At 39.5% G+C, this 26,403-nt stretch overlaps 1 protein-coding gene across 2 annotated transcripts in view; it reads right to left on the reverse strand.

Annotated features, from left to right (window-relative positions):
• LOC124789838 (integrator complex subunit 5) overlaps positions 1-26,403 on the reverse strand; it is a 127,254-nt gene that overhangs the window by 39,382 nt on the left and 61,469 nt on the right. For both annotated transcript variants that reach the window (XM_047257334.1, XM_047257335.1), the window contains 4 exons: positions 25,868-25,960; positions 25,651-25,777; positions 14,343-14,567; positions 13,942-14,100 (listed from right to left, as the gene is read on the reverse strand). In XM_047257334.1, coding sequence (XP_047113290.1) covers positions 13,942-14,100; positions 14,343-14,567; positions 25,651-25,777; positions 25,868-25,960 — 604 coding nt within the window. The remainder of the gene's footprint in view (positions 1-13,941; positions 14,101-14,342; positions 14,568-25,650; positions 25,778-25,867; positions 25,961-26,403) is intronic.

Here is a 26,403-nt window from a genome sequence, read left to right on the forward strand (position 1 = left end):
ATAATGTAGTAGGCTGTACAAAAATATCCTTTATTCGTTGCGCAGTTGGTCGATTTCGACACGAGTTGTTTTTGAGCATTTACAAAAAAAGAATACATCAACGTGGCTGAGTATTACACACACACACACACACACACACACACACACACACACACACACATGCACACAATGTAGAAAGCCATTAAACACAATCACAACAACAACTAAGCTTAAATTACATAGAAGCATAATCAAACAATGAAAGCATGTTGGAATATCAATATTGTGCCTGTCTGCAACTCAACATGTCATTGTTACTTATACATAGGCATTAAGCAACCTGTAGTACATGATGTGACATAGAATTGAAAGGTCATCCCATATGTGGAGCCCTATGTGAAATAATCCATCTACGTCATAACCTATGGAAGAAGACATCCTCCAAGAACCATTTAATCACATCATATTACACATGAACTACAACACTTCCACATACAGACTGAGGCTGAAAGCAGCCATTCTAATTTCTAGTAAAGATAGATTCAAAGTTAACACAGATGACTACTGATAATGTACATCTTGGTACATCTTGGAATGTAACTTTGCTAGAAATTAGAACAGCTGATTTCAGCCTCAGTTCGTATCTACATCTACATCTACTGCGCAGTGAAGGTATTGACTGTGTCTTGCCGCTTGTGTACTTCACATACGACCAGAATTTCTTTGGATTTTCTACCAAATTTCGAGACAATGTTTCGTTGTGGAACCTATTAAAGGCATCTCACATTGAAGTCCGTGCCAAATTTCCCGTGTCTTTAAATTTTAGCCAATCTTTGAGATTTCGCGTTCTTCTGAACTTCGCATGCTTTTTCCGTTGCCTCTGCAACAGCGTTCGGACCTGTTTTGTGTACCATGGGGGATCAGTTCCATCTCTTACCAATTTATGAGGTATGAATCTCTCAATTGCTGTTGCTACTATATCTTTGAATTTGAGCCACATCTCGTCTACATTTGCATAGTCAGTTCGGAAGGAAAGGAGATTGTCTCTTAGGAAGGCTTCTAGTGACACTTTATGCGCTTTTTTAAATAAAATTATTTTGCATTTGTTTCTGGTGGATTTGGAAGAAACGGTATTGAGCCTAGCTACAACGATCTTGTGATCACTAATCCCTGTATCAGTCATGATGCTCTCTATTAGCTCTGGATTGTTTGTGGCTAAGAGGTCAAGTGTGTTTTCACAACCATTTACAATTCGCGTGGGTTCGTGGACTAACTGCTCGAAATTATTTTCGGAGAAAGCATTTAGGACAATCTCGGAAGATGTTTTCTGCCTACCACCGGTTTTGACCAAGTATTTTTGCCAACATATCGAGGGAAAGTTGAAGCCCCCACCAACTATAACCGTATGAGTGGGGTATTTATTTGTTACGAGACTCAAATTTTCTCTGAACTGTTCAGCAACCATATCATCAGAGTCTGGGGGTCGGTAGAAAGAGTCAATTACTAACTTAGTTCGGCTGTTAAGTATAACCTCCACCCATACCAATTCGCACTGAGTATCTACTTCGACTTCACTACAAGACAAACCACTACTGACAGACACAAACACTCCACAACCAATTCTGCCTAATCTATCTTTCCTGAACACCGTCTGAGACTTCGTAACAATTTTTGCAGAACTTATTTCAGAATTTAGGCAGCTTTCTGCACCTATAATGATTTCAGCTTCTGTGCTTTCTATTAGCGCTTGAAGCTCAGGGACTTTCCCAGCACAACTACAACAATTTACAACTACAATTCCGACTGTTCCTTGATCCAAACACGTCCTGTATTTGCCATGCACCCTTTGAGATTGCAGCCCACCCCATACTTTCCCGAGGCCTTCTAACCTAAAAAACCACCCAGTCCACGTCACACAGCCTCCGCTACCCATGTAGCCGCCAGCTGAGTGTAGTGAACTCCTGACCCATTCAGCGGAACCCGAAACCCCACCACCCTATAGCGCAAGTCAAGGAATCTGCAGCCAACATGGTCGCAAAACCGTCTGACCCTCCACCCGGCTCTGCACCAAAGGTCCGCAGTCGGTTCTGTCAACGATGCTGCAGATGGTGAGCTGTGCCTTCATCTTGTAAGCAAGACCGGCAGCCTTCACCAAATCAGATAGCCGCTGGAATACAGAGAGAATTTCCTCAGATCGAAAGCGGCACACGTCATTAGTGCCGACATGTGCCACCGCCTGCAGCTGGCTGCACCCTGCGCTCTTCATGGCATCCGGAAGGACCCTTTCCACATCAGGAATGACTCCACCCGGAATGCACACTGGATTTCTTCCCCTCCTTAGCCGCCATATCCCTAAGGGGACCCATTACGCGCCTAACATTGGAGCTCACAACTACCAATAAGCCCACCCTCTGTGATTGCCCGGACCTTGAAGGCTGAGAATCATCCTCTGAAACAGGGCAGGCAGCTGCATCTGGCTCAGCCAGAGACAGTAACTGAAACCTGTTTGTCAAATGCACCGGGGAGGCTTTCTGATCAGCCTCCGGGGACGTCTTTCGCTGCCTGCCACGCCTTGGAACGACCTCCCAATCAACCAGCAACCGGGGCAACCACAGCGGCAGACCGATCTGGGGACAGATGGGACGAGATTGACATCCCCGTGATACCCAAGTCTGGCTCCCCACAGTGGTGCCCATTGACAACAGCCTCAAGCTGCGTGACCGAAGTCAGCACCGCCTACAGCTGTGAGCGAAGGGATGCCAACTCAGCCCTCATCCGAACACAGCAATCACAGTTCCTGTCCATTCTAATCGATGTTGAACAAACGTTACTGAAACACGAGTCCATGCCTAGATAACGCAAGGGAAACACGCAAAGAATGTATGAACTAACCTGTACAAATGCCTAATGACTGCGCTACAATCTGCCTGAATTTACGATTACAGTAACTAAAACTCGAAATTACACCTCCTACACAAATCTCACACACAATTTAAGTAAGAATCTACGAAGTAAACACAGAAAAGAAGGTATATACGGATCTTTCTGCGCTGTTGATGTGCACCAACTGGGAGCTCAGGCCACACTGGTCTCTGAGAGCCTACTAGACAGACAAGTGCCACTGATGTACCAAAACAAAACAAATGCCTAACGACTGCACTACAATCTGCCTGTATGTGGAAGTATTGTGGTTCACGCACGATATGACATAGTTATATGGTTCTAGGACGATTTTTTTTTTTTCTTAGATTATAATGTAGATGGATTATTTCATGAATGGGTTCACCTATGGAATGACTTTTTGACTGTTTGCCTCATCACAAACAACATATTGCATAATACCTATGTATAAATAAATAAGACTGATTCTGCTGAACTTAAATATAATTGCTGTTATGTTTAATGGTTTTCCACGGTGTATATATGTAATGTAATATTCGGCAATGTCTTGTAGGTGCTTGAAAATTACTTACAAGGGAAACTCCCCAACTCATCCCCCTCAGATTTAGTGGCAAGAGGGCCCACTAGACAGCCCATCAAAAATTGAACACAGATCAAGCATGAAAACAGGAAGGTGTAATGAACAGTGGGGAAAAAAGTTAAAAAGAGGGGGAAAAAAATATAAAACAGACATGCCAATACCTCCCCCTCTGCCACCACTCCCCCCTCCACCCACTGCTTGCTGTATTCAAATTTGTGTCTGTGTTGTGGTGCAACGTCTGTTTGCAACAGCGAGTTGTTTAAGAATAGGACCTATATTGACAGCTGATTCTGCACAATAACTCTAGGCAGCTGAAAGGAAGCGGCTTCCGAATGGAAACTGCAAACGTTTGATGAAAAGGCAACAGGTCAACTGAATCCTCCACCAGAAAACATGTCTGGTGAGTCACACATGGCATTAGTGACAGCATGTGTGTCATATGATAGGAATCTCTTACCCACACACCTAATTTGTATGCCTGGTAAGTGAGATATGCCTCCTTGCCTGATTTAGGAGTTCGTATGAATGTGAAAGGAGTCACTCGCAAGGAAATAAAAAGGTAATAGTTTGTCACATAAGCTGCAATGAATGCATGCAACAGTTTCACAACCACACAGTTTCTCTGTGCCCTGTCCATACATATATTTTAATATTTTTGAATTTGTGTTCCATTTTGGAAGTTTTAACCCTTGAATTCCTTTGTTGTAACATAGTTCACGCCGTTTATTTGTTATTTTCATTTTTGTGAGACACCTATGTGGTATCTCGCCCACTCTCCACTACTCATCACGTTTACCTGCAACGGTAATGTATTCCTACCATATGACTCATATTCTATAACCAATGTGTAGTATAACGGCTACAGAAACTAGAACACACATTTCAATGACCAGGTGGACATTTCATAATGTTGTGAGGAAAAAATAAAATAAAAATAAAGTGCATGATGGAGTTCTGAACATGACTTTCCCACTTTACTGTACAACACCACGATGCTATGGCTGTTCATTTATGCTCAATATTGCACTTTTTTTGAGCTTCGGCCATTCACTCTTTCTATTTTGCTTCTTTTTCACTGTTCAGTACACCTTCTTCCTGTTTTTACACTTGATCTGTGTTCAGTTTTCAATGAGCTACATCAGTGCTGCTATTCATTTGGCCATCTTACCACTAAATTTGAGGAGGGTGCAATGGGGAGTTTCCCTTGTTAGTTCCATACTGGCCAATTGCACAATAAGTAAAGGATACAAGGTATGTGAGAAAAGTAGTAAGACTGACTACAATCCAAGTGATTTGGCAATGCCGTGTTGTTCTACTCATGCAGAAGGGTGTGTTCATCCCTTCCAGATGCTCACTCTGAGTTGTAGCTCGGTGTAGCCATCATGTGATTTTTGAAAGCACCATCAGTAAAGTTGTATTTTTGCTGCATATTACAAAAATGGATCTGCAGAATTTAGAAAAATATTATATCATCAAGTTTTGTCCTAAACTTGGGGAATCCAAAAGTGTGACCTTTTAAAGTTGAAACAGGACTAAGGGGAACTTTTCTGATCAAGAGCACAAGTTTTTTGTTGATACAAATCCTTTTTGGAAGGCCAAGAACACATTGAAGACCAACCTTGTAAATCAAAGATCAAAACAACGCTGATTTGCTTTTTTTGACAGTAGGGATATCATGCATAAAGAATTTGTTCCTCCAGGACAAACAGTCAACCAAGTGTTTTACAAAGATATCCTTGAAGAGCTCAGTAAATGGTGAGCACAGTCAGAGCAGACATTCCAGACAAGTGGATGTTGAATTGTGACAATACCCCACGTCACACAGTCACTTCCATCATGGAATTTTTGAGCTCAAAAGGCATTCCTGTTGTTCCACAGCACCCCTTTTCACCTGATCTGAGTCCTTGTGACTGCTTTCTTTTCCTGAAATTGAAAAATATCTTAAAAGGATGTCATTTTGGAACTATGGAGTACATACAAAAGAATGTGACTGATATGTCAAACGCCCTATCAGTGCTTCTACCAAGACTGGGAATGACAACTCTGCCGGTGTATAGCTGTTGAGGGGAACTACTTTGCACGGGACAATGTTGTTGTTGTTTGAAAATAGTAACAACTTTGGTGGATTAAAAATTAGTCTCATTACTTTTCTCACATACCTCGTTTAACTGTACAGCCTACTATGGACACTGTTTTCCTTCACTGAGTTTTTTAACTGTTTCACTCAGTATCAGAAAGTTCATTGCCAAGCTGTTAGGGGTTTATGTACTATTCAGTTCAGATGCTGAATATTTATTTATATTTAATTACTGAGAAAATTAGAAGCATATTGCAATGTATATGCTATTTCTTATTTTCCATGGTTCTTTGTTGTTGTCGTCATTCCAGAGACTGATTTGATGTAGCTCTCCATGCTACTCTATCCTGTGAAAGCTGCTTCATCTTCAAGTAACTACTGCACCCTACAGTCTTCTGAATCTGATTAGTGTATTCATCTCTTGGTCTCCCTCTAATGATTTTTGCCCTCCACACTGCCCTCCAATACCAAATTGGTGATCCCGTGATGCCTCAGAACATGTCCTACCAACGGATCCCTTCTTCAGTTCAAGTTGTGCCACAAATTCCACTTCTCCCCAATTCTATTCAGTACCTCCTTATTGGTTGCGTGTTCTACCCATCTAATCTTCAGCATTCTTCTGTAGCACCACATTTCGAAAGCTTCTATTCTCTTCTTGTTGAAACTATTTATTATCCATGTTTCACATCCATACATGGCTACATTCCATACAAATACATTTAGAAAATACTTCCTGACACTTAAATCTATATTCGATGTTAACAAATTTCTCTTCTTCAGAAACACTTTTCTTGCCATTGTCATTCTACATTTTATATCCTCTTTACCTCGACCATCACCATCAGTTATTTTGCTCCCCAAATAGCAAACTTCATCTACTACTTTAAGTGTCTCATTTCCTAATCTAATTCCCTCAGCATCGCCTGATTTAATTAGACTACATTCATTATCCTCATTTTGCTTTTATTGATGTTCATCTTATATACTCCTTTCAAGACACTGTCCATTCCTTTCAACTGCTCTTCCAGGTCCTTTGCTGTCTCTGACAGAATTACAATGTCATCAGCAAACTTCACAATTTTTATTTCTTCACCATGGATTTTAATTCCTACTCCAATTTTTTCTTTTGTTTCCTTTACTGCTTGCTCAATATTCAGATTGAATAACATCGGGTATAGGCTACAACCCTGTCTCACTCCCTTCCCAACCACTGCTTCCTTTTCATGCCCCTCGACACTTACAACTGCCATCTGGTTTCTGTACAAATTGTAAATAGCCTTTCACTCCCTGTATTTGACACCTGCCACCTTCAGAATTCGAAAGAGAGTATTCCAGTCAACACTGTCAAAAGCTTTCTCCAAGTCTACAAATGCTAGAAATGAAGGTTTGCCTTTCCTTAATCTGTCTTCTAAGATAAGTTGTAGCGTCAGTATTGCCTCATGTGATCTAACATTTCTGCAGAATCCGAACTGATCTTCCCCAAGGTCAGCTTCTACCAGTTTTTCCATTCATCTGTAAGGAGTCTGTGTCAGTATTTTGCAGCTGTAACTTATTAAGCTAATAGATCGGTAATATTCACCCCTGTCAACACCTGCTTTCTTAGGGATTGGAATTATTATATTCTTCTTGAAGTCTGAGGGTATTTCACCCGTCTCATATGTCTTGCTCACCAGATGGTAGAGTTGTCAGGGCTGGTTCTCCCAAGGCTATCAGTAGTTCTAATGGAATGTTTTCTACTCCTGGGGCCTTGTTTCGACCTAGGTCTTTAAGTACTCTGTCAAAAACTTCAAGCAGTATCATATCTCCCATTCCATCTTCATCTACAACCTCTTCCATTTCCATAATATTGCCCTCAACTACATCGCCCTTTTATAGACCCCCCTATATACTCCTTCCACCTTTCTGCTTTCCCTTTTTTGCTTAGAACTCGTTTTTCATCTGAGCTCTTGATTTCATACAAATGTTTCTCTTTTCTCCAAAGGTCTCTTTAACTTCCCTGTAGGCAGTATCTATCTTACCCCCAGTGGTATATGCCTCTATATCCTTTCATTAGTCCTCTAGCCATTCCTGCTTAGCTATTTTGCACTTCCTGTCAATCTCATTTTTGAGATGTTTGTATCCCTTTTCACCTGCTTCATTTACTGTATTTTTGTATTTTCTCCTTTTATCAATTAAATTCAATATCTCTTCTTTTACTCAAGGATTTCTACTAGCACTCATCTTTTTACCAACTTGATCCTCTGCTGTCTTCACTATTTCATCTCTCAGAGCTACCCATTCTTCTTCTACTGTATTTCTTTTCCCTGTTCCTGCCAATCGTTCCCTAATGCTCTCTCTGAAAATCTCTCCAACCTCTGGTCCCTTCAGTTTACCAGGTCCCATCTTGAATTCCCACCTTTTGCAGTTTCTTTAGTTTTAATCTACAGTTCATAACCAATAGATTGTGATCAGAGTCCACATCTGCCCCTGGAAATGTCTTACAATTTAAAATCTGGTTCCTAAATCTCTGTCTTGCCATTATATAATCTACCTGAAACAGTCCAGTGTCTCCAGGTCTCTTCCGCATATACAACCTTCTTTTGTGATTCTTAAACCAAGTGTTAGCTATGATTAAGTTATGCTTTGAACAAAATTCTACTAGGCAGCTTCCTCTTTCATTCCATATCCCCAGTCCATATTCAGCTACTACTTTTCCTTCTCTTCCTTTTCCTACTATTGAATTCCAGTCCCCCACGACTATTAAATTTTCATCTCCCTTCACTGTCTGAATAATTTCTTTTATCCCATCATACATTTCTTCAATCTCTTCGCCATCTGTGGAGCTAGTTGGCATATAAACTTGTACTACTGTGGTAGATGTGAGCTTCGTCTCTATCTTGGCTACAAAAACGGATTCACTATGCTGTTTGTAGTAGCTGACCTGCGCTACTATTTCTTTATTCATTATTAAACCTACTCTGGCATTACCCCTATTTTATTTTGTATTTATAGCCCTGTATTCACCTGACTAGAAGTCTTGTTCGTCCTGCCACCGAACTTCACTAATTCCCACTATATCTAACTCCAACCTATGCATTTTCTTTTTTAAATTTTCTAACCTACCTGCCCGATTAAGGGATCTGACATTCCATGCTCCGATCCGTAGAACACCAGTTTTCCTTCTCCTGATAACAACGTTCTCCTGAGTAGTCCCCGCCCGGACATCCGAATGGGGGACTATTTTACCTCTGGAATATTTTACCCAAGAGGATGTCATAATCATTTAACCATACAGTAAAGCTGCATGCCCTCGGAAAAAATTATGGCTGTAGTTTCCCCTTGCTTTCAGCCATTCACAGTACCAGCACTGCAAGGCCGTTTTGATTAATCTTACAAGGCCAGATTAGTCAATCATCCAGACTGTTGTCCCTGCAACTACTGAAAAGGCTACTGCCCCTCTTCAGGAACAACACATTTGTCTGGCCTCTCAACCGATATCCCTCCATTGTGGTTGCACCTACGGTACGGCTATCTGTATCGCTGAGGCATGCAAGCCTCCCCACCAACGGCAAGGTCCATGGTTAATGGGGGGGGGGTTCTTTGTATATGCTACAAACAAAATATGCAGCTTGCAGTGTTACACTTTACACAGCAAGTACAGCAATCCTGTCAATAAACAAAATGTAACGGTTGGCCTTTGTCTACATAACATCATGAAACCTTTGTGGACTGCAGCCAGCCAGAAAACATGTTTCACTTATGGTCCTTATTCAGTATCTTACAGCACATGTCCTATTATTACATATAACATATTGTTTCCTACCCTTGCCCTCAATATAAGTGGGTCCCTCTCGTCCTGTGATCTGTGTGGCTAGTCCTTTTTTTTAAACCTTCTCCAACTACCTGGTCTCTTCCCCCTGAGGGACGAATATCAGTTTTGAAAGCTAGGAAGTGTGTCACTTTTATTTTTATGTGTGTATATTAACAGCAGTACACATTTCAACTCCTGATGGTAGGTACTGACCTGCAATTCTGTCTCATAATTTATTACATTTCTTGACTGAATTTTCTTTTGATACAATTTATATATTGTTTTACTTACATAAGGACTGCACTCTGGACAGAACTGACTGAAGAGTTCCTTGGTTCATGTCTGACAGCAGAATCTGACCATAAAAACTCTTTTATATAATTCCTTTCACTGGTGAAATGAATCATGCATTTTATCATGTAGTGTCATCTTCTGTGTGTTTTCGATAAATCTTAATCATATCACACTTTCAGTCCACTGAATATCAACAAAGGTAATGGTATAGAGGAAAGACTATTGGGACATTTAAAAATCATAATCTTACTTTATTCTGAGCAAGGCTGCTATGAATGAAAAACAGATGACCAGAAAAGAGTGCAACTAATGATTTTGTTTTTAAAACTTTGGTAAATATGGATTTTCAGATCAACATGCATCCATTTATCAAGACATGTGTTGGTATAAAATACACTATTATTACTGGTTAATTATCAAATTAGACCAAATCTCATTAACAGCTAGTCACAAACTGTACAAATAAATGGATACTGAATTTATCTTTCAAACCATTTGTAAGTTTCAGAATTAGTGGTGTACTGCCAGCATCCAAGTTTCAGATAATCAGGATACAAATCAAGTGCTTAAGAAATGTCTGAACAGGCATGCAGTTGAATAAAGAAACTTTATAGCAACAGGGAACATGATAAGATGTGTTAAGAAACAAAAGCAGCAGGAAAAGTCAAACAGTGGAAAGTCCACGTTGGAAGATCAACAATATACTGAAAAGGATATATTGTTACTTTGAGTGTTCAGCCAAAGCTTTCTTCAGAAAACACACACACATTCACACAAGCAAGCACAACTCGTGCACACATGGCCGCTCATCTCTGATCACTCTAGCCAGAATCAGCAGGAAGACTCACAGATAAATAGACTAGTAGCTGACCTTCATTACAAATAAATGTAATATAATGTGCTGAAATAAACAAAAAGAAAGGACACTGTTAGACTACACAATCAGCAGTCAGTTACTGAAGCAATTCACAACATCAAAGTACCTAGAAGCATGTACTTGGAGTCATTCAAAAGTGGAAAGGCTACTTAAACCTATATGTGGAGAAGGTAGATACCAGTCAGAGACATTTGAAGACTCCTACGAAAGTGCAGTTCTTTCACAAACAGGGTTTCTAACAAAACTCACATTCAATCAATTCCTGAACATAATTAGAGCCTTGGGCTCTTACTAAAAAGGTAAGTGCCTCAGCTTGAACAGTTAAAACCAAATAAAAATGACTTTATAATATGAAGATATGTTTGTTTCACCAACGATCAAGGTAATTTATCCTTAAAACTCTTATTTTGAGTACAACCAATCATCGAAAAGACTAGAGAGGCACAAGTCACTAGAGAAACTGTACCACTTAGTAGACACTTGTGTCCAGCAGGTTCACAGGCTGAATGGTCAGTGTAGATGGGTGCCATGTGGAGGGCGTGTTTGATACCTGGTACTGTCAAGGATTTTTCCTTGGTGGGAGGACTGGACTAGAATGCACTCAACCTCATGATGCCAATTGTGGAGCTACCTGTTTCAGAGGTCTGCAGGGTCTAAATGCTGACAACTGCCAAAAGTGCACCACTGTGCTGACCCCCTCCCCCCAATACCGCCGTATGACAGAGGATGACACAGTGGCCAGTCAACACTGCATCTACTTCAGTACCTAATCATAAAGTTTCATATTTGTTCTATTTTTGTTAGATTCATGAGTCATATATGAGGTACTATTTGGCAAAAAGCTACACATTTGCTTAAAACAATATATATTAACACATGCAGAACTTGCAGAGTCACATTTTTCAAAATAAAAGTTTCTGTGTCATCATGTTCTTCCCTTGTTCATAACTAAAGTTCTAATGTGGAGTTTCAATTAAGTGATTAAAACTCAGCAGACTGTAAGTCTGGTCAGTTGACAATGGTAACATATAAACATGCCATATCATTTCTGTTGTATCTGAACTGCACTAGTCATGGCGATTTCATTATCAGATGAAGCAACAGGAATGTCTGCTTCAGTACCAAATCTTAGCCTGCATATGTTAACACAGCTCTGGATCTTCATACAAAAAGTGGTCTTTAGATAAGAGAGCAAAGTCAGATGATGAAATATTTATTCTGTGACAAGACCTGTAATTCATCAGTTTGCAATTGTACATAATCAACAAGAATTCTCCCGCAGAGTTTGTACCGTCAAATATACACACATCTCAAGATTGGAAATTTTTAGTTGTCTTTGAAGACAATATAACATAACATCCTCAATGAAAAACATTCTTTTTCTGTCCTTATCAAGAATCACATAATAAGAGCCCCCACTTACCAACATGTTCATAAAAATATCAAGTGTAAAAAGCATTTTTGTACTCTAGCTGTTTTTATAATTTTACTAGCTCCAACAGCAATGTTCTGTGGACACATTGCTGCTAATTTCTTTGTAATCTGCCAGCATTGAACAAAACCACATCTATTGTATATCTGTGTGTGGACATGTGAACAAACTGCACCACTCCAGGTGTTGGTTTCTCTCCCCTAGGTCATGTACGGAAGAACAGGAAATTTCAGAAAAATTTGGCTCTGGTTACTACTTTATACACATTTCTTACTTACGTTTTCAACATTAATGAACATACTCATGTTTAGCACTAACATTTCTACTGTCAGCATAATAACATTGTCTTTCTCAATCCCTTTGTAAGCTATGACCACAGTGATAAACTTGGGCAAAATGATATACTCTTCTTTGAAGACACAGACAAAATGCATTAATACTGTCCAGAGCAACTGCTCTCGTAGCTTACAGAACCCAAGCTCAAATGTGTCAATAATGGATTACTGATCTACCGTATCTAATGCAGCCAAAGAGCACTCTTACAAATTCTTTTAAATCCTTCAGTTCAGATCTTTTGTTTCTCCTGAATGGATATGAGGTTTGCCTTTTACTTGTAACAAAATCTCGAATTACCTTTAAGTTGGACTTCGAATTAATGCAGTTATCAGGGATCATTTGTTTCTTGTACGAATTGTAACTGTGGTTATAATAATCCTCATAAATATGTTCCAACATTTGATCATCAATTCTCCAGAGCAAATTTGTTCATAATACTTTGGGGAAGAAAGCGCATATTCATCTGACTGGTAGTTCCTTCAGATGCTGGATATAATATTTCAGAACTGTTGGACCTTTCATGTCCTCCTTTTCTTCTCCACTGTCCAATACACTGTCTCTGTTACTCTCCATTAATGATCTGCAAAAATGCAGTGAGATATAGCAGCCATGATGTACTCTGAATTTCAAATTGTCTAGGACACACAATATTTCTGTTAATACTCCACAGTATTTTTGTATTATGGTATCACATAAGATGCATGAAAAAGGCCCAGCTTCACTTCAATTGCATCTTCATTTTCCAGCGCACAAATTTTATACAACTTAACAGTGTTCGAAAGACTCATCTAGCTTCCACCTACTCAGGTCTGCCATTAGTATATGTCCTTCACAACTGAACACAGCAACTCTCTCAGTTGTACTGTTTATACAGTGACAACACAGTAAGGCTAGTATATTGACCTTCAGATGGCACTAGTGACTGCATATGAAGTTTTATAGATGAATGGCACTGATATTTATTCAAACAGGTACAACATTATATTTTTAGTTTCCAGTTTGCTTTATCTGCTCAAACTAGGGTACTTTTCATGTAATAGGCGAATTAAAAGGGAGAAGATGATACAAAGTAGTGGGTGATTTGTCATGGATTTGTTTAGTCAGCTTGAGAGCATCTCGCAAATGCTCTAGAAACACCATAGGGAGACAGTAAAAGAGGCATAGCATAACAGAGTGTCTTACCATCAAAATTCCAGCTCCTACAGTCTGAAACTAATCAAGAAACACACTACTTCCCACTATGTACAATTCACATAATGAAAACTAAGATAAAATCAGGAAAAATTCAGGCTCATGTGGAGGGTACCAACACTTACTCTGTAAACCATTAACCAACGAAATAGGAACAGAGAGAGAGGGGCAAATCATTCTGGTACACTATGTGCTCTATGCAACACACCATATATTTGGCTGCAGAGAGTTACACATAGATTATGATACACAGTAACACTAATGTGACATTACAATTAGCCATTCTGTAATGTTTAATCTGTATTTCAAAACTATACCTTAAGCATATAACCTTTTCTTATTTATTTATTTTTTTTCATATTTGTCACTTTCTTTATGAAACCAAAGACCTATCAGCACACTCCTTTACACAGGCATTAACAATCAATCATTGCCTCAATGACCTAAGCACAGCAATAACTAACAAAGTTAATACGATTATTACCTAAAAGCCTCACAGCAGTCTGCATACGAAGCATGTCTCTACTAAGAAGTAATGGTTTAATCATTGACAAATCTTTCCTGAGAGACTCCAACAATTCAATAGTGCAGTTACCCGGCTCCGTGCTTCGTAGCTGTATGTCTATCTCACGCAATAGTAACTCTGAAACACACAGAACAAATCCATCCATCAGATAAGGATTCCTTTTCTTATTTTTTGTAATTGAGTAGTAGTATTTCTTATGCTCATAAAATATATTACAACTGCAGAAGATTGTGATGATGGGACAAAAGATCAAAAAGTTGAGATTTTTCTGTGTTAACTGGTACAAAGAGAGAAAGAGAGAGAGAGAGAGAGAGAGAGAGAGAGAGCGCACAAAGATAATCTTGTTTTGATTTATTTACCTAAAAGGTCCCTGCTACATTTTTGCACTGTTCTACTTTGCTCTATGTTCTCAGGTTTCACTTCTGGTGAGGCAGCATCCAATAACAGTTTAAGTATCTGTGTGCCTCCTTTCTCACAGCGTAATGACAGATGTATCACCAGGTCTTCCAGGGCCTCACGGCTCCCAAAATAGTTGCACCAGTCAGGGGCCAACATTGCCAACTGTGGCAGCATAGCTGGAGTCACTGTTATATGACATAAAACCTTAATATATTCTTATACAATTTTCTCAACAAAGACAAAATGTGTAACATCTGTTTTATGGCATTTGCACCAGAGATAAGATAATTACAAATAACAACTGCCTAGCAAACAAAACACTATAATAATTTGATGATAAATTTATTTTTGATATCAAACAGGAAGTGTAGAACCACAATTTATGTGCAATATGACAAAAATATGGATGACAACTGATATCTGTAGATAACTATCTCACAACACTTATATTCCATAACAAACATTATCAGTGATAATATTTCTCTTTTCTCAAAAAGATAATTCAAAGGACTGTTATAATATTAAGACGAAAACAACACTAGAAATACTTTAAGGGTTGAAAATATGTACAAAAAGGGGACAGTCAGAAACACACATATGAATTCAATATCCTTCTAGAGCATATCAAATGTCTTAAAAACGAAGTATTTTAATAAAGTTCAAAGTAGGAGTGCAACACCATTAAAAGTCATTCTATTGTATAGCAGTTCAATAAAACACCAACAATGAAAATTCCTGGCTGGAATAGTATGTAAAGTAAAGGGAAGGCTTCCACTTACCTAAAGCTGACTGGTGTGTGGTGCATAGAAAAATTTTGATACAGTATTAACACTTGGTTTAGAGCTCTTGCCCTTCCTCTAACAAAAGTACACATATTAACACTCACACACACTATCACAGACATCCAAATGCTCACATCCATGGCCGCAGTGAGATTGACTGTTGACTGTTGATTATTGAGGGCAGTTGCCTGCGCAGGTGAAGGTCGGGAGGGGGTATGGAAGGACGCATGGGGCGGGGAGAGGGTAGTGAAATGGCGTGAGGCACGCCTTTCAAAAGATGAAACAGAGGCTGCACAACAATGAGTAAACTATTTATTTTTGCGAGCAACGTATCTGTTCACCTGCATATAAGAGGTAGAGAGATAGAGGCGGCAGGGAGGGGGGGGGGGGGGGGGAGATAAGTTCAATTGCATTGAAAAAGTGGAAGTGATAAGGTGGTACAGTGTTATGACTATGTCCATTTTTATCTCACTGGTAACAATGTCAGGAATTGTGGTGTATGAAATAACATGGGTTCTAATAATCCTATTTTTTAGTGTATCATCCACAATAACTTCATGTTGTCAGAACCAGTGAATAATCCTTTCGAGAGGACAGGGTTGGAGCCTTATCCTTTAAAACTGAATGGTACAAAACGTTGTTGAGAATAATTACCCAAGAAGTTTCTACTCTTGGTAACAAAGTATTTTCAAAATTTAAAAAGTTTCACAATTCATTTCTGCAGGGTACTCCGACATTTCCTTTGATTTGAAAAGCAGGTGTCAGCTGGGATTAAAGCCATGGTAGGTACCAGCATGCAAAAGGATAATTCTACCACCTCTGCCAGCAGGGAGTGCCATACCTTCTCTTTTGCTACCAGTCTAACCTCTCATAACAGTATGACCAGCATTAACCCATATTTTGTCAATAGAAATAATGTCCACGAAATTAATGTCTTTTACTTCAGAAAGAATTCTGCATGGCCATGTGGTTATATTTGTTCATTCCATCAACATTTTACGGCCTGAGATATTTTTGTATTTAAAACAGAGACTGTGCAGAACCAATCACAAAGACGATTTGCTGCCTTCAAAATTTTTGGCCTCATGCAATGCTGTATGCAGCTTATCTAATGCAGGCAAACCTCTGTGATGATAATAACTGTATAGGTGATGCCGAATTGCGTCTTGTATGAAATGATCCAGATTTGTTATATATTTCTGAATACTTCTATTCTTGTACTGCATATGAAGACAAATGGGTTCTGTGTTGCTTCCCTCCTTCCTTCCTGTATTTTTCTTTACCAATACAAATTATGTTCATTTCACTAACCTTAAACATGGCTGCAGATCACAAGACTACTCTGGAAAGTGGTAACAGCAGTCCCCCATCTTCCATTTCACTTTCACTGAGTTCTTGCACATTGCACACAAGTTGTCGCAATTGTCCTTTAAATGCAATTCATTGTCCAGCTTTCTTTCTTGTGTGTTTGGGTCTACCACACCAAAAACAAACACACACACACACACACACACACACACACACACACACACACACAATGATGACAACAAATACTCATGTTTCATACACAACACTAGCCAAGCAATGGAAGTGAAATGACCACTTATTGTGAAGAGTTCAGGCATGACACTGAATGCTCCGATTGCAGGAAACCAGCTCTGATGCATTAAGTGTCAACTAACAAGGAATTTTACTTACACTTTAGTTGGATATCCTTTGATTCAGTTCACAAGTTTTGAAGCACACTGTATTGGATTTGATCATGACCAGGTGCAGTACTCATGAGCTTCACATGTCGTCAATCCATCTCCCATACAGAAAAAGGACAGTGGTATGACTCAGAATTGTTAGATCTTAAGTCCAACTCAACCCTCTGTAAGGCCACAAAGTAGCTGCAGAATGGTGGATCCTGGCTGGTAGTGGCAGTAGCCAATGCAAAATGCTCTGTATAGTTTGGGTGATGTGCCCATGCGATGTTTGGAGACACCCCTGCTTCAACATGACTGAATTTACCAAAACTCCTCATGATGGGTACCCACACTTTCACAGAACAAGTGGAGCACTGGATACCCCAGGAACACTTTCCATGACATTTCCCTGCTCTCCTAGTTGTGCATCATGCTTTGGCTCTCACTACTCAAGAGCCTGCAAGGTTTCTTGCTGTTGGTCAGCATTTAAACTGAAGCAGAGTTATATGCCTGACTGGGCTCACTGGGAAGCACTCAGCAGTCTAGCACGACACAGGCTACCTTCTAAGATCACCTGAGGACTTTGAGGTGGATATGACAGTGTCACGGTGGATGACACTTGTTATGTGGTTCTCCAATTCCTAGAAGCTGCCTTGGTGTTCAAAACCAACCACCTGGCTGAACAGTGTCCAATTTGTTTTGCTGACCGTCCATCTTGGGAGCATTCTTTTGCAGACTGTTCCACTTGGCAGATGGATCCAGAGGGGGTACTGGTCACTTGAATGAAAGTCAACAGTAAATTTCCACTGAGCAGAATATGTGAGAGCTGGAGAGCAGAAAGAGATATATAGTAGGACCTCGATAATCCAGCAAGCTTGGGGATTTGTCAATGCCGGATTATCTAGTATGCCCGATTATCTAGGCCATTTTTAAAAACTTCCTGTTTAAGAAATAAAATGGATAATCCTACAAGTAAAACTTATGGTTTTAATGTGCAAAAATAAGTACCTGTTACTTATTAAACACTGGTTTGAAAAATCAAGAACAAAGTATCTAATAAAATTTGATACCTACATTTTGGCACAGTTTAATTGGAATCATTATCTTTAGAAATAGCACAGATAACTGACATTCTTGAGGGCATGGAATACATCCAACTAATACCAACCACTCAAGGTTTCACTGAAATTTTCTTTTGAGTCCTTTGGAACATTACAGAAATGCTACTAAGTTTCTCAAATTGAGCTGGTTTTTTTTATTTTTTTATTTTTATTTTTATTTTTAAATACATATTTAAGGCTTCTGAAGACTCACCCCCATAGGGTGTGAGCTTCAGGTGCTTCTTCTTCATCACTCTCAGTTTCTGGTGGTGGAGGTTGAAACTACTTCTTAACTTCACATTGTCAGTCAACCCTTCTTTGCCAGCCAAATTTCTGTCAATATTGAACCATTTGTCAAATTCTTCTGCTGAAAGCGCACTCAGTTCATTAGAGATGCAAAAGTTATCACTCGTACAATTCCAGAGCGACCAGTTTTTCAGTCATCATCATTTACATCGTTTTTCATCTTGACTCAGTGAAGCAGAAAACAATTACTGATGAGGTGCCGTTCCAAATGGTTCCAATGTTCCCTAAAGGCATCCGATTTTACTGCCAACTGCACCGAGCAGAAAATATGGGTAAATCCTGATGCTTGCCGGGTATATGGCTGAGGATGACCCAGTGTTGAAATAAATGGACTGGCTCATGTTGAAGATCCACAGCACCCAAGACATGAGGGTCCCTAATACCCAACCCCTAGGACAAGTAGATTTGAGCCCCATATACATTACGGGCACTGAAATGTCCCAGTTGTAGAAATGATCATGGGTGTTGTTCTATGAGATCTGTGAGAGTCTCAGATTCTCCTGCTTCTTGTGGTGTTAGCTATAGACAGCATGTAGTGAGTCTTTGGTCCACATGAATTTCAGCTTCAACTGCTGGTAGGTCAGTAATCATGGACAGAGCAGAGGAGTGGTGTGTGTTATTTATAATACAGTTTCCCACTCCCTGCCCCACTTTTGGCCCTTCCCCCTGTTATGTGATCCTCACAGTGGTGGGTACAGCCCTATAGCATAGGGGTGTTTCTTGTAAACACAAGCACAGAAGACTTTCTGCACTAGGAGTTTCAGTTCCTCCAAACGTATCCTGAACCCATTGATTTTCCACTATAGCATGGGAGTCATATTATCTGCAAGATTTCTCTTTCAACCTGTCCCCATGCCGAGGTGGAGATCTGTATGGGCTGGAAGTTTACTTAACACATTTGAGATGGCACCTGAGTCTCACTCATGTTGTTCTATAAGACCTTTGAGACTCTCAGATTCTCCTGCTTCTTATAGTGTTAGCTATCAACAGCATTTAGTGAGTCTTTGATTCACATGAACTTCAGCTGCAATTGCTGGTAGGCAAGTGCTACAGAGAAGAGGAGTGCCGTCTCGAGAGGGCTAACTTTATTACAAAACGAATTATTCTCAAGAACAGAATCACCTTTATCATTATTGCTGAAATCAATTGAAAGCACTATCACCTTCCATGTCTTTCAGGTCTTAAGATGCCATTGTTTTATTGGAACCCTCCCCAGAATCATAAAAACATTCATTCACACAGTCATCGAGATCTTCATTCTCAGTGGGAACATCTGAATAATCATAGTCAGAAACCCTTGAAAGTATTTCGCATTCATTTATTTCCTTCCTTTTCTGAATAGGGCCATCTCTAACACCAGGAAGAACTTCATGACGAAAACAGTAATTTTTTGAAATATCAAAATACAATCAAAATGCTAAATAAGCAAAAAGCATATGAAGGCAATCAATTTTGATACCTAAATAGACAAAGTAGTTTAAATACGTCACAGCAATGTTGTCTACAGCACCACGTATAAAACACAAAGGTGGCACGCAAAACTTGGGATCTCTCCACACTGTGTTAAGGGGTTAAAGGGTTGCCACAGACAGACTTTGTAATCCACTGTCTCCGAAGTGGAATCATTAGAACTGTCAGACAGAATGGGAATTGGATGGTCTGACTGTTTACAATCTGTCTTCTGTGATTTGCACTTCCCTTTTGGTTTTTTTGTCAGAGGAGACTTCAGAGGAGTGTTCGTAGCAATGGCAGTGGCAGTGCTGGTCTGTTTATGGAAGAACCCTGGAGATACTAAAAGGTATCGGATAGATTATATAATGGTAAGACAGAGATTTAGGAACCAGGTTTTAAATTGTAAGACATTTCCAGGGGCAGATGTGGACTCTGACCACAATCTATTGGTTATGACCTGTAGATTAAAACTGAAGAAACTGCAAAAAGGTGGGAATTTAAGGAGATGGGACCTGGATAAACTAAAAGAACCAGAGGTTGTACAGAGATTCAGGGAGAGCATAAGGGAGCAATTGACAGGAATGGGGGAAATAAATACAGTAGAAGAAGAATGGGTAGCTTTGAGGGATGAAGTAGTGAAGGCAGCAGAGGATCAAGTAGGTAAAAAGACGAGGGCTAGTAGAAATCCTTGGGTAACAGAAGAAATATTGAATTTAATTGATGAAAGGAGAAAATATAAAAATGCAGTAAGTGAAACAGGCAAAAAGGAATACAAACGTCTCAAAAATGAGATCGACAGGAAGTGCAAAATGGCTAAGCAGGGATGGCTAGAGGACAAATGTAAGGATGTAGAGGCCTATCTCACTAGGGGTAAGATAGATTCCGCCTACAGGAAAATTAAAGAGACCTTTGGAGATAAGAGAACGACTTGTATGAATATCAAGAGCTCAGATGGAAACCCAGTTCTAAGCAAAGAAGGGAAAGCAGAAAGGTGGAAGGAGTATATAGAGGGTCTAAACAAGGGCGATGTACTTGAGGACAATATTATGGAAATGGAAGAGGATGTAGATGAGGATGAAATGGGAGATATGATACTGTGTGAAGAGTTTGACAGAGCACTGAAGGACCTGAGTCGAAACAAGGCCCCCGGAGTAGACAATATTCCATTGGAACTACTGACGGCCGTGGGAGAGCCAGTCACGACAAAACTCTACCATCTGGTGAGCAAGATGTATGAAACAGGCGAAATACCCTCAGACTTCAAGAAGAATATAATAATTCCAATCCCAAAGAAAGCAGGTGTTGAAAGATGTGAAAATTACCGAACTATCAGTTTAATAAGTCACAGCTGCAAAATACTAACACAAATTCTTTACAGACGAATGGAAAAACTAGTAGAAGCCAACCTCGGGGAAGATCAGTTTGGATTCCGTAGAAACACTGGAACACGTGAGGCAATACTGACCTTACGACTTATCTTAGAAGAAAGATTAAGGAAAGGCAAACCTACGTTTCTAGCATTTGTAGACTTAGAGAAAGCTTTTGACAATGTTTACTGGAATACTCTCTTTCAAATTCTAAAGGTGGCAGGGGTAAAATACAGGGAGCGAAAGGCTATTTACAATTTGTACAGAAAACAGATGGCAGTTATAAGAGTCGAGGGACATGAAAGGGAAGCAGTGGTTGGGAAGGGAGTGAGACAGGGTTGTAGCCTCTCCCCGATGTTGTTCAATCTGTATATTGAGCAAGCAGTAAAGGAAACAAAAGAAAAATTCGGAGTAGGTATTAAAATTCATGGAGAAGAAATAAAAACTTTGAGGTTCGCCGATGACATTGTAATTCTGTCAGAGACAGCAAAGGACTTGGAAGAGCAGTTGAATGGAATGGACAGTGTCTTGAAAGGAGGATATAAGATGAACATCAACAAAAGCAAAACAAGGATAATGGAATGTAGTCTAATTAAGTCGGGTGATGCTGAGGGAATTAGATTAGGAAATGAGGCACTTAAAGTAGTAAAGGAGTTTTGCTATTTGGGGAGCCAAATAACTGATGATGGTCGAAGTAGAGAGGATATAAAATGTAGGCTGGCAATGGCAAGGAAAGCGTTTCTGAAGAAGAGAAATTTGTTAACATCCAGTATTGATTTAAGTGTCAGGAAGTCATTTCTGAAAGTATTCGTATGGAGTGTAGCCATGTATGGAAGTGAAACATGGACGATAAATAGTTTGGACAAGAAGAGAATAGAAGCTTTCGAAATGTGGTGCTACAGAAGAATGCTGAAGATTAGATGGGTAGATCACATAACTAATGAGGAAGTATTGAATAGGATTGGGGAGAAGAGAAGTTTGTGGCACAACTTGACCAGAAGAAGGGATCGGTTGGTAGGACATGTTCTGAGGCATCAAGGGATCACCAATTTAGTATTGGAGGGCAGCGTGGAGGGTAAAAATCGTAGAGGGAGACCAAGAGATGAATACACTAAGCAGATTCAGAAGGATGTAGGTTGCAGTAGGTACTGGGAGATGAAAAAGCTTGCTCAGGATAGAGTAGCATGGAGAGCTGCATCAAACCAGTCTCAGGACTGAAGACCACAACAACAACAACATCAGATGTTTACTATTTCCACATTATGAAACTTGTTTCTTTAATTGTAACATTTTACAATAGCTGTCTTAAAAACTTCTGTTGAAATTCTGCACTGACTTTATAAAGAAACAATATTCACAATGTATAAATAAATGTAAACATACCAGGCACCCTGAAATGCAATCATGGAAAAATAAATGCCTAAAAAAGCAACTGGCTGCAGCTAATTCATTATAAATTTCTTCCAAATTCAACAGTTGCAGTGTTCTAATTTGTCCACAATGGACAATAATTATTTTTCTAAGGTTGATGTAAAGAACAGAAAAATATAATATGGCAATGAGATAGGCAATCTCAGTTGATAAGCAATTATGAATAACTTGGCAATTTTTGGCCACATGCAGGTCATTTGAGAGTTTAAAGTATAGTGTGTTAATATCCACAAACATTATGAGCAAACATTTTCTAAACATGTGTCTAAAAATATCAGGGGGAGTCAAACGAAAACTTTAAAATATTTTTTACAATTTCTTTTACTGAACAAAGGTGGAACACAAGTGTATCATTTTTCGACATGATTTTCCTGTCGTTCAACACAATTGCTCCAGCACGTAGAAAGTGCACAGGTTTCTCCATCATGTGCACTTTTACTACAAGTCTTCATCGGAACAAAATTTATTTCTTCCCATTGCCTCTCTGAGTGATCCAACATGTGGTAACCACTCAGTGCAAGATCTGGTGAGTATGGTGGATGTGGCGGAGTATCAACGTGTAAGTCATCGATGGTCGCAAGAGTTGCATTGGCTGTACGAGTACAAACACTGCCATGCTGAAGAATGACATTTGTTATCAGAAATTTCTTTCACTTTGATCTTATTGCAGGTTTTTAACATATTGGAATACAATACACTGGTTGTGGTGTTTCTCCTAGTTGTGTAGTGTTCCAAGACAATGCTTCATTCAGTCCCAAAAGAACGTCACCAAAATTTTCCCTCCAGATGGCTGCATCCGAAGCTTCTTGGGTTTTTGGTAATGAGGAATGCTTGCTTACTCTCTTTGTGTCAGGTTTGTGGTATTGTAACAATTCTCGTGAAGAAGCCATAACTTTCTGCTTCAAAGTGATGGAAAAGTACTTCACAAATGTCAGCAGGTCACACTTTCAGTTCTGAAATGACCTGCTGTGGCACCCATCTTGCAACCACTTTGTGAAACTTAAGCACGTCATGAATGATGCAATGACTAATGTTCAGATTTGTGGCTATTTGATTCAACGTCAAAAGGTGGTTTTCCACCACAATGCCTTCAACTGTTGCAGTAGACTCGTGTCACAACACAGTGTGCCTAACCTGGGCACTGGGCATCTGTCAGAGAAGTCATGTCATTTCTGAACTTTCTACTCCACTCATGCACTTGCTGCAGTGATAGATATGCATCACTTACTGGACCTTCACACGCCGATGGACTTCAATAAGTTTTGTACCTTCGCTGATCAGAAAATGTATGACAGAACACTGTTCTTCCTTGGTGCAAGTTGCAAGTGAGCTAACCATTTTGAACCGGTACTGTGGCCGCATTTTGTTAGTCTGTAGTATGATGCCACCTGTAGGGCATTTCTTACATCATTGATAACAGTACAGCCAACTTACAGAACAAAATGTCAATTTTTAATCACACTCTTAGATTTTAATTTGACTCCACTTCACACTTTTTTGATGACTGATTATGAGAATATCTGTAAAGCATTTTGGGCAAAATACAATGCAAGCACCTCACTCTCTCTCCTATAAATTTTCTTCCACAGGCTGGACTGAAACCATCCCAGGTTGCATTTGGCCCATGGGACACCAGCTGTGCACGCATGTTCTGAGGTAGGCAGTATAGGATATGTAATTTTAAGAAACCCAGCTACTAGTAATGTATTACTATTTGCAATCTGCACTACTTTTTACACAATCAGTGACAATAGCAACCATCTTACCACACATGTTGATGATCACTAGGAGCAAAAATAATATACATTTATCGCTGTTCCTGGAGGGGGGGGGGGGGGGGAAGACATCTTTTCAATACTGTAGATGGACCCTGTGTGAAAGGAGATACGCCAAACTGGGTGTGAAAGAAAAGGCACCAGTACATGTTACACCAACAATTGTTAGAGACACCACAAGCACTATGACTCTGAAGATCTCTGTGTTGGAAAGATTTCGATGTAACTATGACTATGACTAAGTGGATCTCTGTTGTTGTAACTCTTAAAGACAAATGGGAGTTGACTGTCTGCAAGTTATCAGCTGATTCTTCTCATAAAATATCAAACTAATAACTAATTCTGTTGATACATATTTGTAACTCATTTTATCAAAACATGAAGTGCCTGATTTCAAACTAAATATGTAACTTTGTATCAAAGACACTGTTCCTTTACTTCATATGGCATGCAAATTAATTCCTTCAACCATAATTGTCTACCCCAAAGAATATGTGTTCCATAGAATGGCGTGTATCGAGTGGACTACCAATAGTTTCTGCAGCTATCTCTGTTTTCTATCCAGTGTGTACCAAGAATTTTCTTTATTGGACACAATGTCTGCATAAAATTGGATTCTAACTCTAATTACTCCAGTATTTATAATCATTCTTCCAAGTAACCAGAATACTATCTTTCAAGTAGCCAGAATACTAATTTCTTTCCAAAATGCTATTATCTTCATTGAATGGGTTAGCACATTTGTCATCCCTGAAGGAATGGTAATGTGTATCATAGACATTACTTCTGTCTTGTTTATAAAGTCCATTTAATACATTGTATTTGCAGAACACCAAACCGTGCATAGAACAGAATTGCAGTTGCAATACATGCTTAAAATCTATAAATTTCACACACATACAGAAAGTTTAAACATTGCGTTGATATTGTGTTTTTAAAACAAAACTACTATCCACAGCACACAAAGCTTTCAAAAATTCTAATATAATGATAACCAGGAGAGAGAGAGAGAGAGAGAGAGAGAGAGAGAGAGAGAGAGAGAGAGAGTGTGTAGGGGTGGGTGGATTTTGATCTCTATGCCTTCATGTTTAATTAGAAATAAAGGAAGGAAGGAAGATTAGGGTTTAACATCCCGTCAGCATCAAGGCCATTAGCAACAGATCACAACCTCACATTGTTGCAAGGACAGGAAAGGAAATCAGCCGTGCCCTTTCAAAGGAACCACCCCAGCTTTTCCCTAGAGCGATTTAGGGAAATCTTGGAAAACCTAAAGCCAGGTGGTTGCATGCAGGTTTAAATTGTCATCCTCCCAAATATGAGCCCAGTTTAATTGCATCCAATTGAAAAAATAGTTACAGTGCACTCACATGTCTGCAGAACATCTGTGGTCAGAGCTCGGAGCAGAACAGGAGACAAGGATGCCAGCTGAACGAGGAAAGGCACAGTAGCATTTCTCTGTGGGGCCTCATCTGCCCCTCCAGGTTCCAAACTCCACTGAAATAAAAAGGAAATGAACAGAAGGAACAAATGGCATAAATATTTTAAAAAAGAAAATATTAATATTTCATATCATTTTCTAGGTACCTTAAAAAGCTCCAAAAGAGCAGTTCGAATATCTGCAAAATGGCTGCCAGCCAGATGACCAAGGATACCAACAACAGAATTTAGTTTTGGAGCCTGTAACATGGACAAGAAACATACATGCTCAGAATAATATAAATGTAATTATGAAGGAAAAAAAAAGAGATCAACAAACTTACCAAAAAAATTTGGAAAAATTAGCAACACTTTTCTCAAACCCAACCATCACTCTCTTCAGTTAAAACTTCCGGGCTGAGAGGATGATGTAACTTACCAAACGAAAGCATTGGTACGTTGATAGAAACAATAAAAAACACAAACACACGCACAAAATTCAAGCTTTCGCAACCCACGGTTGCTTCATCAGGAAAGAGGGAAGAAGAGGGAAATATGAAAGGATGTGGGTTTTAAGGGAGAGGGTAAGGAGTCATTCCAATCCAAAGATGATGTGACTTACCACACGAAAGTGCTGGCAGGTCGATAGACACACAAACAAACACATACATACACACAAAATTCTAGCTTTCGCAACCAACGGT

The sequence above is a fragment of the Schistocerca piceifrons genome, chromosome 3, assembly GCF_021461385.2.
Source record: "Schistocerca piceifrons isolate TAMUIC-IGC-003096 chromosome 3, iqSchPice1.1, whole genome shotgun sequence".
NCBI lineage: Eukaryota > Metazoa > Arthropoda > Insecta > Orthoptera > Acrididae > Schistocerca > Schistocerca piceifrons.